This window comes from Lynx rufus, unplaced genomic scaffold (assembly GCF_022079265.1).
Source record: "Lynx rufus isolate CCGP_SWC_20201006 ecotype Redwood Valley unplaced genomic scaffold, mLynRuf1.p SCAF_2, whole genome shotgun sequence".
In the NCBI taxonomy this organism is placed as follows: Eukaryota; Metazoa; Chordata; class Mammalia; order Carnivora; family Felidae; genus Lynx; species Lynx rufus.
The window spans coordinates 37,842,697-37,855,376 of NW_025814834.1; the positions used below are offsets into that span (position 1 = coordinate 37,842,697).

At 40.2% G+C, this 12,680-nt stretch overlaps 1 protein-coding gene across 1 annotated transcript; it reads right to left on the reverse strand.

The window, feature by feature from the left end:
• Positions 1–571: 571 nt before the first annotated feature.
• MARS2 (methionyl-tRNA synthetase 2, mitochondrial) lies at positions 572–3,656 on the reverse strand. The gene has a single exon (XM_047085604.1). It carries the CDS (start codon positions 3,585–3,587, stop codon positions 1,806–1,808), a length of 1,782 nt encoding a protein of 593 aa, XP_046941560.1. The 5' UTR covers positions 3,588–3,656; the 3' UTR covers positions 572–1,805.
• Positions 3,657–12,680: the final 9,024 nt, after the last annotated feature.

Here is a 12,680-nt window from a genome sequence, read left to right on the forward strand (position 1 = left end):
ATAAACACATCTCATTTCTTTTACCACTCTGCTCTATCCAGCCCTAGGAGAGATTATACCCCTCCTACACCCCAGTAATCTGCCCTACCAATCCCAGAAGATAGCTAGACTATGTCATGTGGAAAGCCCAGGATTCCATTATGAAAAGGAGGGTCTGAAGGAACATTTGTAGAAATGGTCCTTCCACCTTTAGAATGCCTTCAAGCATTCTTTTCTAAGCAATGTTTCCAAGCAACCAGAAATCTCTCACCATATTGATTAATAAACAGAAACTGGAGCTGAATAGTAGCACCTAGAATAAATCTGGGGGAACTACCAGCACAATAGTTGACTTCATAGTGAGCTCTCTCTGCTTGCTACCATGCTGAGAATGAGTATTTCAAGGCAAGTTCTCATTTTAAACTTTGGCCTAGCTATCCAATCACCTATGAAGTATTACGCTGGCTTACTGTGTTCTAGTCATTGAATAAATTGATACCTTAACATCTTCTCTGTGATATTCTCTTACGGAGCCTTGGAGAGATCCCTAAATCCAGTTTGAGATTCTTGGAGCATTGATCATTTCCTCCCTTCACCATCACCTTCAACAAATTCAACAGAACAGATCTGAATAAGGTACTCACAGACTTTTAAACTTTAATAACTTAAGACAGCAAAAGAAATAATCGGTGAAAAGTACTTGAAAGTATATGTATTAACATTTATAACTATTCCACAATGTCTATATTGTATTATAGATTCTGATTTGCCAAAAGAGATCATATAAGGTAAATTATGTATGTGGTAACAAAATTATGATTCAGAAATAAAAAGAAAATATAACCATTTTGAGCTGTTTACAAATTTTTTAAATCATACCTGTAAACCTGTTATGAAAGTTTAAAATTTTTAACATAACCAACTCGAGAGCTTTATAATTTATCACGGATAGTCCAAACGCATTTGATACATTTACTTATTACCTTACTAAATGTTTAATAGAGTAAATGTCCTTTTTTAGTTTGAAAAAACAGGATTCTGATCTTTTTTTATTGCTTTATGTAAAACAGCAGTGGTTACAGTCTTCCCTTATTTTAAGAAAAGCAGTAAATTTTTTCTTTAAATTCTGCCAAATTAGCAGAAAACAAATTTATCCTATTCTGAACTGTCAATGTTAGGTAATCAAATACGTGAAACTGTAGAGCCATCTACTGGTTGAAGTGTAATGTTACAAAGCACAACTATTCAGGCTATTAACAGAGTAGGTAGGGAGTCATAGTTGTAAGAAATGAAAATATAAACGTGGGCAAAAACCATCTTGTCTAGGACACTGGTTTTTAAAGGCTTAATAAAGAAACCTGTTTATTTTTAATAGGAAACCCAACATATATAACAAAGTAGGACTACTACGTAAAAGCTGAGGTAGGGGGCCTCCAACCCCCAATCTTCACTAATTTGCCCAGCAGAGGCCAGGCCAATGGAAAACAAGCCATAAGAGGTAGTCTGGGCAAATAACATTAACTGTGGTTTGGAAGGAGGCACAATGAGAAGGAATAGTATCAGCAAAGTTGTCTCTCACCCATCTTTGACCCTGGAGACATCTTAGAGACACTGGTGTACAAAGGATAGTGGTTAATGGGCACAGAGAACTGAAGACTAGGAGGGGAGGCACCTGAAAGGCTACAAACCTCTTATCACAGTGACACTGTTTATGTGCTCATATGATGCAACACTTTAGAAAACATTAGCATAATTTTCCTAAAAACGCAAAATAAGAAAATAACACATTTGCTTTTTTACCACAAGCCAATTTAAAAACTAAGTTTCTAGGTCCTATGGGCTTTTACCAGCCAGGCCCTAGACTGGTCTAGTCTTGGAAACAAGAGCCCAGTTTCAGGTCCCAGCCTCCTCCCTTCAAAAGGACATGGATGTCCATAGAATCGAGGCAAGAAACAGAGCTCTCCAAGGCCCCTCTCTGTGGCAGACACCCCCAACCTGGATAGCAGCTTATCAGCTAGGCTTGGGGTGACAGGCTGGAGCAAAGTTCCAAAGACTCGCAAACATTCCAAGGCTACATGAAGCACAGTACCCAGCCAGGGGGCATCCACTGGGCTCTCCCAGTTCAACTTCCACGGTGCATGCCTTTGGACAAAGCCATTAGTTTGCCGGACACAGCTGGACACTGCCTCCAGAGCTTTATAGATCTGAAAGTTATCATAGTGGTCGGCTACCTGCTTGGGCAGAGTGGCCACTGCATTCACCAAAGCATAGTCCTCTGCCTGAGCGCGAACTGACGGCCCCACCAACCCTGGCTCACTGGGAAAGCAGGTAGTGCAGAAAACCGGATAGGTCCCAGAAGGATTTATTCTATTGGCGGTACACCGGTTCAAGAGGCCTCCCAAAGCATCTGCCAGCTCGGAATCTAGCAACTTAACCACCTTTTCATCATAGTAATCACAGTCCCAGTTGGGGACGCCCTGCCGAAGAAGAAAGTATCGGAAGCCATCCACAGTATAGCGATCAAGGCAAGTCCTGGGATCCACCACGTTGCCCAAGCTTTTGGACATCTTTTGGCCACAGACCGTCCAGTGTGAGTGGACATAGATGCGGTGTGGTGGGCTCATGCCGGCCCCTAAGAGGAGGGCAGGCCAATAGATAGCGTGGAATTTAAGAATGTCCTTGCCTATGATATGAGAGGTGGTTGGCCACCAAGATTTGAACTCAGCATTTGGGTAGCCAATTACAGTAAGGTAGTTGACCAAGGCATCCAGCCATACGTAGATGGTCTGCGAGTCGTCCCCGGGCACAGGAATGCCCCAATGCAAGTGGCTGCTCCTTCGAGAGACTGACAGGTCTGGCAGCTCCTCCTCTAGCCACTGAAGAACTGCGTGATGAAATGGCTCAGGGGTGATTGCCTGAGGGTCGCCCCGCAGCCACTGCTGAAGAGGCTCTCGGAACTGAGAAAGCCTGAAAATGTAGTTTTCTTCCTTGGTCCAGACTACGGGATGCCCACTCTCTAAAGACACAGGACACGAATTCCCCGAGGAACTCGGCTGCCTGGTGACCTTGGCCTCAGGCAGGAAGCACTCTTCGGAGGCGCAATACCAACCTTCATAGAGACCCTTGTAGAGCAGACCCCGGGCCTTCAGCAATCCCCAGAAATGCTGCACAGCGATCCGGTGCCGGACTTCGGTGGTGCGGATGAAGTCGGTAGAGGAGATGCCAGCCTCCCGAAAAAGCTGCTGGAACTGGGCAGAGACTCGGTCGCACAGCTCGGTCGGGGCCAGGCCCGCAGCGGCTGCTGCTTGCTGAATCTTCAGGCCATGCTCGTCGGTACCAGTGGAGAATCGCGTGGCGGCGGCGCTGGGAACTCGGAGGCGACGGTGGCGGCACAAGGCGTCTGCCAGTAGCGCCGAGTACAGGTGCCCGATGTGCGGCGCCGCGTTCACGTAGAAAATGGGTGTCGTGAAGAAAGCGCGCGCGTCGCGAGCATCGTCGCGGGCACGGAGAGGGGCCGAACTGTAATGGCGGGGGGTAGAGTACTCCAGGAGCGAGACTCCTCTCGTCCCCGGCCGTCTTAGCAGCCGCAGGGCAGAAATCTGCACCATGACGCCGGCCTAGCCGCGGCAGCGGAGGGGGCGTTCTGGAAGCACGTGTGAGGAGCGCATGCGCAGCCGATGTGCACCGCCGCTTCCGGCCGGCCGGAAAGCCAATGAGGTGGGGTCTGCAACGCCGGCCCTCTCCCGCCCCGCCCGCGCCTCCTCTCTGCGCCCGCGTAGGACGTTGGGGCTGTGAAAGTGGAAGCGCGTGAGAAAGCTTAAAGGAGCTGGGTTTAGGAGAGGTTCTAAAAGCAGATAAATCTTTCTCTGACGTCCTATGCGCCTTGCTTTGGGTTGTAATTTTATATTTGTGGATCTCTTTTCCTCTCTAGGCTGACTTGCTTGTGAGGCAAGAATTTTATGTTCAGGCATTTCTCAAACCCAGTCAGTGGCCGGCACGTTGCTGGACACAACAGTATGCGCTTTACATATGCCCTGCTCAATGCAGAGATCTGAAATATCTAAATTTTATCTCAGAACCTAGCAGCTAGACACAATAAATCTGGAAGAGGGAGGTAGAAAGTAAGAAAAATAATTACCTAGAGCACTTGAGGGAAGAGTAAGAACATGCAAAGTAAGGGAAATGTTTTCTCTAAACACAATCTTAAATCAACCAAGGATGTAGATATCTTATGTGCCAAAGATTATTGAGATCCAGAGAAGTGAAATGCAGGCTGTTGTCACTGATAAGGAAGAGTCAACCTTCAACTTTATTTATCGAAGTAGTTAGCAACACTTCTAAAGCAGTGTTTTGCCAAGTTTGTGTTTAGTGGTGGAACTTTACCTCTTTTTGGGTGAATGCTTCTGGAGCCCAGAACTGGATTAATATTAATCCTTGCTTCATGAAACACTCTCATCTTTGCTTTGGTCTATGACTATCTTTTTTTTTTCCATTTAATTTAAATACTACATTCATTTCATAATAAAATGCAGTGCAACAACAGTGAACCCACAACCCAACCTAAGAACTAGGTGTGGTTATCTATGTGTGGTCCCAGAAGAACAGCATTAGCAGCACCTGGGACTTTGTTAGAAACACATGTTTTAGGCCCCACACCCGAACAAACCCTTCCACCGATTCTGGGGGTGGAAACCAGCAGCCTAGGTTTTAATGAGCTCTCCAGGTGATTCTGATGAAGATTCAAGTTTGAGAACCACTGAACTGGAAGATTACCAATGATTTAGATCTATGTGCTCCTTTTCTCTCTGTTTTCCTCCCAGAGGTAATCAGTTGTCCTAAGTTCTGTACTTTTCCATTATTGTCATCACAAGTTAATTTTAATTGTATTTAAACAGTCTAAAAAAGGATATCATACTACATGTGGTCTTCTTCCACTGGCCATTTTCACTCAACATTTTGTTACTAAGATTCACCCATGTTTCTTTCTATAACTCTAGTTACTTCATTTTGATTGGTGAATATGAATGGGAGCGTTTGGTGAGTTGGATCTTATTTATGTGGTGATATGGAAAGTGGATCAATCAAATTCTCTATAGATGTTACAATAGGAACAACAGATAATTCTTTGAGTACTTAGTTGATATGCTCTATTTGATCTAGCAGTTTACGAAGGGAAAGTGAAGAATAGGTAAAACCTAAAACTGGAGGGTATATACAGCACCCTCCAGAACTAGGAGGTAAATTCAGATTAAATGTCTGAGAAATCAAGTTTTCCAGTAGTTCTCCACCCCACACCCCTTCTCCATGGCATTAATTCTTTAGCATATGCAATATGTAATTTTTCTCCTGTTTTAATCAGGAAAAAAAACTCTCAACCCACTACTCCTCCATTACTTTCCTTCCCTTTATAGCAGACTCCTTAAAAGAAATGCCTATCGATGCACATCTGAGTGGTTCAAGTTGTTTGCTCTTAAGAATAGTACTACTAGGGGCGCCTGGGTGGCGCAGTCGGTTAAGCGTCCGACTTCAGCCAGGTCACGATCTCGCGGTCCGTGAGTTCGAGCCCCGCGTCAGGCTCTGGGCTGATGGCTGGGAGCCTGGAGCCTGTTTCCGATTCTGTGTCTCCCTCTCTCTCTGCCCCTCCCCCGTTCATGCTCTGTCTCTCTCTGTCCCAAAAATAAATAAAAACGTGGAAAGAAAAAAAAAATTAAAAAAAAAAAAAAAGAATAGTACTACTGTTAACTTTCTTGTATAAATCTTCTGGCACTTACATGCTAAACTTCCTCTAGGTATGTATCTAAGAGTAATATTGCTGGATCATACAGTATGTGAAAGTTCAATTTCACAAGATAATGTCAAGTTGTTTTCCAACATGGTTAAGCAAATTACACCCCCATCAGCAACATACAATTAAAGAGGTCTCTCCAATACTTGATATTAGCTACTTCTTAATTTTTTGCCAGTTAAATAAGTATAAAACATTATCTCACTAATGTTCATAGAAACATTATCCCCAATAGCCAAAAGATAGAAACACCCCAAATGCCTATCATCTGATGAATGGATAAACAAATGTGGCATATCCATACAATGGAATATTATTCAGCCATAAAAAAGAATGAAGTACTGATAACATGCTATCACATAAGTAAACCTTTAAAACATTATGGTAGGGGCGCCTGGGTGGCACAGTCGGTTAAGCGTCTGACTTCAGCCAGGTCACGATCTCGCGGTTCGGGAGTTCGAGCCCCGCGTCAGGCTCTGGGCTGATGGCTCAGAGCCTGGAGCCTGTTTCCAATTCTGTGTCTCCCTCTCTCTCTGCCCCTCCCCCGTTCATGCTCTGTCTCTCTCTGTCCCAAAAGTAAATAAACGTTGAAAAAAAAAATTAAAAAAAAATAATAAAAAAAAAAAATAAAACATTATGGTAAATGAAATAATCCAGACACCAAAGACCACATATTGTAGGTTCCACTTACATGAAATATCCAGAATAGATAAATGCATAAAGATAGAAAGGAGGTGAGTGGTTGCCAGGAGCTGGGGGAAAATCGCAATGGAGAGTGAATGCTTAAAGGATATGGGTTTCCCTCATGGAGTGATGAGAGAAATCTGGAGCTAGATAGTGATGATTAACATACAGTATTGTGAATGTACTTAATGCCACTGAATTGTACACTTTAAAATAGTTAAAATGATCAATTTTATGTGTATTTTACCACAATACAATATAATCTCACTGTGGTCTTAATTTGCAATTTCCCAAATAGAAGGTGAAGTTAAGCATCTCTGTGTGTGTTTATTAACCATATATGTTTCCTTGCCTGTGAAGTGCCTATTTATATTTTGTGTCTGTTTGTCTATTGGGTTTTTTTTCTTTATTTTCAGGTTTTTATATATTCTTGATGCTGTTCCTTTATTGGTTGATATTTGACAAATATCATTTACCAAATTGTATCTTGTCCTTTCACATTACACTTAATAGAAATTCTTAATTTTAATATAGTAGGATTTATGAAAATTTATCTTATGATTGTTATTTTATTTAAAAATGTTTTTAATGTTTATTTATTTTTGAGAGAGAGAGAGAGACAGAGTATGAGCTGGGGAAGAGGCAGAGAGAGGGAGACACAGAATCCAAAGCAGGCTCCAGGCTCCAAGCTGCCAGCACAGAGCCCGACACAGGGCTCGAACTCACAAGCTGCGAGATCATAACCTGAGTCGAAGTCGGACACTCAACCGACTGAGCCACCCAGGCACCCCATGATTGTTATTTTATGATTAATGATGATTATTTTCTGATTATCTTCTTGCTTTAAAAATAGTTTTTAGTACTCTTACGTCAGAATAAATATTTATCCATATTTTCATATAAAAATGTAAAGTTTTGATGTTCAAATTCTTCATGTAAAATTTAAATTTTTATATACGATATGAGGTAGGGATCCAATTTCATCCCCATATAATCAAATGTCCCAGCTCCACTTTCTCCACTGATCTGCCATGCCACCTCCCTCATATATTAAATTTCCACATATACAGGTTTCTGTTTCTGGGCTTTTTATTCTGTTGTATTGGTTAATTTGTCTATGCCTTGCTAAAAAACAGATTTAATTACTATAGCTTTATAATAAGTCTTAATATATAGTTTTTATATCTCCTTATTCTCCTTCAGAAGTATCTTAGACATTCTTGGTCTTTTTGTCTTCCACATATATATTAAAATCAACTTGAGGATGCCTGGGTGGCTCAGTCAGTTAAGTGTCTGAGTCTTGATTTTGGCTCAGGTGAAGAGTCTTACAAATTGTGAAATTGAGCCCCACATAAGGCTGTATGCTGACAGTGCAGAGCCTGCTTGGGATTCTCTCTCTCCCTCTCTCTCTGCCCACCCCCTCCCCTCAAAATAAATAAATAAACTTTAAAAAATCAAATCAAATTAAATCGACCTGAGAGATTCCATGCGAAAAATCTGTTAGGGATAAGGTCACCATTGCATTAAATCTACAGCTCAATGACAGGTGTCAAGGAATAGCTAGAGAGATAATTACAATATTAAGTGTTCCTAAAAATGTCTATGTATATCTCTCCATTTACTTGCCTCTCCTTTCACGCTGTTCAGTAAAGTTGCATAGTTTTACATATACAAGTCTGGCTTATATTCAGTAGATTTATTCCTAGAAACAACATAGTTAATTGATAATGTACCTGTTTTCCTTTTCTGAAAATTATGGGGGTTTGTTTGTTACTGGTATATGAAACTGACAAAATCTACACTATTCTGTTTGAAGAAAGAGTGGTGTGATGGACCCAGAGCCCTGCCTGCCTGGCCTCTCCTCATGATCAAAGCCCCCCTCTCTTCCAAAACTGACACCTCTTCGGAACCAGGGAGCTCTGCCACACATAGTTTGAAAACTTCTAATCTAGAAGAATGAACAGTTAAGAGTAGTCAACAATTTTTTTAAAGAATAATAATATTGTGAACTGCTGGACAGTGAAAGATTATAGAGGCATTAAAAATTTTTAAATATGTAATATGAAGAAGCCAGACTATTGAGAAAAATAAAAAGTAAAAAAATCTTAGTCTATACAATGATTAAGTATGTGGTGAGTATGGCATTTCTAATCATTAAAGAAAGCCTTTTTTTAGGGTGCCTGGTTGGCTCAGTCAGTTAGGCATCTGACTCTTGATCTCAGCTGAGGTCACAATCTCGCAGTTTGTGAGTTCGAGCCCCGCATCAGGCTCTGTGCTAACAGCATGGATTCTCCTTGGGATTCTGTCTCCCTCTTTCTCTGCCCCTCCCCCACTTTTTTCTCTCTCTCAAAAATAAGCACTTAAAAATATTTTTAAAAATACCTCTTTCAATAAGTAGTGCTTTCAATAAGTCATTAATTACTTAGGAAATTTGACTACATTATGAAACTAGCAGTGCATTAGGTTAAAACTCAATGCTAGCCTGCTAGCTTATGATGTCTAAGGACATAAATTGGTATTTTTATCTTTGTGTCTACATGTGCCCTAAATATGTAGTCAGTGCTCCATAAAAACTTGAATTATTTTTGAATTTGCTTCTTTGGATCAGGGCCACATAAAATAAATTGGATTTAAAAGTTACTATTATGGAAAGATTTTGTAAGGCATGGACTGGATAATATGTAATTATCTCTTAGAAGCTTTAAAACTTTAGTGAGCTTAGGTGATCTAAACTTGCATAGTAACTATGAAAATAATTTGCTATCAGTTATGGAGAATATTTTTATAAGGTTCACTCATTAATTCAAGGACTAAGTGAGCCCATTCTAGAACATAGGCAAGAATTGATAATATATCTTCATCATATACAGCCACATAAGAGTCTGCACTTGGAGAAACCCTATTTGCAATACAGAACTGAAAACATATAATTCCATATAGAAAAAAATGACCAATGATAGAAAACATTTGTTCCAAATATTTATCCTAATTACTATAGGTACTCAATATATGACAAGCCTGGGGAAACATGATTGGTTAAAAAAAAAAAAAGAAAGAAAAATTATCTATGAAAACAAATGTAGTTGTGACAGTTGAATGTCAGTGTAGGAAAAACTGACTTTGATCCATATTTTACCCTTTATATTACAATTGCCAGATGCATCAGAGTTAAATAAGAAGTAAGGATGGGATGAATAGGAGGAGCACAGATTTTCAGGACAGTGAAACTATTCTGTATTATACTGTAATGGTGGGTCCATGTCATACATTTGTCAAAACCCATAGAATGTACAATACCAGTAGTGAGCCTATGGACTCTAGGTGATAATGATGTGTCAAATAAAATTTTATTTTGTTCAACTTTTGGAGAAAAAAAATAGTGATGGCTCAAATAATGAACTAAAGGAACTATAGGTTTTTTTTACTAAAAGATTTTAAAAAGTATTTAAGGACATAATGATGTCCCATATTCATTCATCTAAGTTGTCAGCACTCAGCTGGACTACTGCAATACTCTCCTGACTGGGTCTCCCTCCATTCTTGCTCCCATTAAAACCATTTTCCTCAAAACAGCCATAGTGATCCATTAGAAATACAAAGTGATGTTAGTTGCCTGTTTCAAACTACTCCTTTGATTTTCTACTTGATTATTTAATTCTCCTTTGTTGCCTACAAAATAAAGTCCAAATTCCCTTTGTATGGGACATAAGATCCATTACAACTTAGCTCTTGCCTCTCTTACAGCTTAGTTCTCTTCCAAATTTTATGTTCTAGTAATTTGCAACTGCTTCATGTTCTTTAAAGTTCATGCCATGCTATTTCATGATTTTGTGACATTGCTCAAGCTTTTCCCTTTCCCTGGCACATGCTCCCCACCTTTATCTATCTTATGCATATTCATCCTTCAAGACAGGTCAGATACCATCCTCCAAACTGAGTTAGAGTCCCCTTCTTGGGTTTCTGTAGCATCATATGCATACTTCTATCTCATCAGCTACCAAATCATATTGAAATTATCTGTTTATAAGTCTATCTTCTCCATTAAACCATAAGTTTCTTTAGGAGAAGCCATGTTTAGTCATCTTGTGTACCTAGCCAGCTCCTGGAATATAGCAGGCATTTAGTAAATAGAATGAGTACTTAATGAGTACTTAATAAGCCATCTTCTGGGTACTGCACCAGGGACTAGTGAACTTCATATATTCCATTTCTGCCACCCAGTAGCTCACAGCCCACCATACAAAAGAGGACATGAGAAATGACAGGCATGAAAGCACTGTGACTAGTGAAATGAGTCAAACTGGGTGAGAGTCTGCTGTCTTCTTAGCCAAATTGAAATTGCCTACCACCAACCATGCTCATCCATGAGAATGAAGAATGGTAGAATTTTCCTCTGTTAAAATCACTTCTGAGAAGTGACTATTGAAAGACAAGTAGGCAGACTGAAGAGACAAGAGGTCATAGTGATCTACAAACTCATCCATTCCCCCCTTTGAGAGTCTTGATATGCACTCTTCAATGTGATTGAAAAAACCTTTACAGGCTTGTGTTCTCTAGAGTCTGATATGTGATCAGGTTTATTCTGTAAATAATGAGAGTTGTGGCAGAAACACTTCCTTGCTATTACTATTTTCAACACTGTTTTATAATGGAAGCACATTAGCAAATTTATTTTGTGCTATTAGCCAAGCATAGTGTTAAGATATGAAATAAGATTATTCCACTCAACCTTCATAACAAGCCTATGAAGTAAGCACTATTATTAACTGCATTTTGTTAGGGGAGGAAATTGAAACTTGAAGAGATCAAGTAACTTGCCAAGATCACGTCTGTAGTAGGCATTAGAAGCAGGATTTGAAGCCAAGCAGTCTGATTCCAGGGCTCACAGCTTTGGTGAGTGCACCATACTACCTGAGCTGTACATGGTAATATGCAGTGAACACTCATTACAATTGGTCCATTATAAATTGTTCCTGACTTCAGGTAAATGGCAATTTATAAGACTGAATAATCAAGTTGTCAGTTTTGTTGCTTTTTTTTTTTTTTAATTAAGGATACTTTGGGACCTGTAAAAGTGTTAACAGTTCCTCTCAGAAGCCTGCTAATAGTGGAGTACTTTAAACTTTAAGGATACTATCCACATAAGAGAAATAAAATCTTATCATTAAAATATCTTTTTTTAATGTTTATTTATTTTTAAGAGAGAGAGAGAGAGAGCATAAGCAGGGGAGGGGCAGAGAGAGAGGGAGATATAGAATCCAAAGCAGGATCCAGGCTCTGAGCTGTCAGCACAGAGCCCAACATGGGGCTTGAACCCACAGAAGGAGAGATCATGACCTGAGCCAAAGTGGGACACTCAACCGTCTGAACCACCCAGGCGCCCCTAAAATATCTTAATTTTTTTTATATTTAGCAGTTTTAATTAGTATATGATTAGCATATGGAAAGAGTCTTCCTGTGGAAAGAAATCCACAGTGCTACCTAAAGACTCAAGTGTTTGTTTAAAAAAAAAAAAAAAAGCTTTACTTTTCTCCTTTTAGACTCCAGAAACAGTTTCCTCCTAAAGCTGACTTCCTTTCTGGAAATGATTTTGGTTTCCAACCATGTTGAGAATCCATTTTTTTTTTCATTCCTTCTCTCTCTCTCTCATTCTTTCCTTCCTCCCTCCCTTCCTCCCTCCTTTTGCTTTTCTGGTAGTAGCAGAGAGGAAGGAGGGGGTGGGCACAGCAAAGAGGGAAAAAAGAAAACAGAAAAAGAATTGCATGCCACTATGCCTGAATATATCCTCTACTTGTAGATAATTCCATCCGAGTTGCACTTTTGCCTTTTTATTTCCGTTTTTGGACACCTCCTTTATCATCCAGCCAACTGGGACAGACAAAGCACTGTTGGTGCCCTGAGCGACAGAACTCTGGTAGGGGGCTGGCTGTAAATTGACGTGGCATGGAAATTCTCCGCTAAGTTGTAGCAGCTTGCATGTTTCTCCTAAGATCAAGCCCAGCCTCCCAGAGCTGTGGCTTAATCATCATGGGTTCAACGACTTTACAGAAAAATGGATAGAAAATGTCTTCAGCTCCTTTCTTTGGACTCAAATGTTTTCTTTTTGACTATCTATGGTTTAGCTGAAAAAATCAAAGCAGTTAAGTCTGTAACTTTCTTTTTGCAGCTTAAACAACAGAATTTGCTGCTCTCCCTCCCCTATCCTGCAATTTAATTCCTTACAGATTTTGCC

Coding starts and splice junctions, on each gene's coding strand:
- MARS2 (XM_047085604.1), bottom strand. CDS start 3,587: ATGGTGCAGATTTCTGCCCTGCGGCTGCTAAGACGGCCGGGGACGAGA.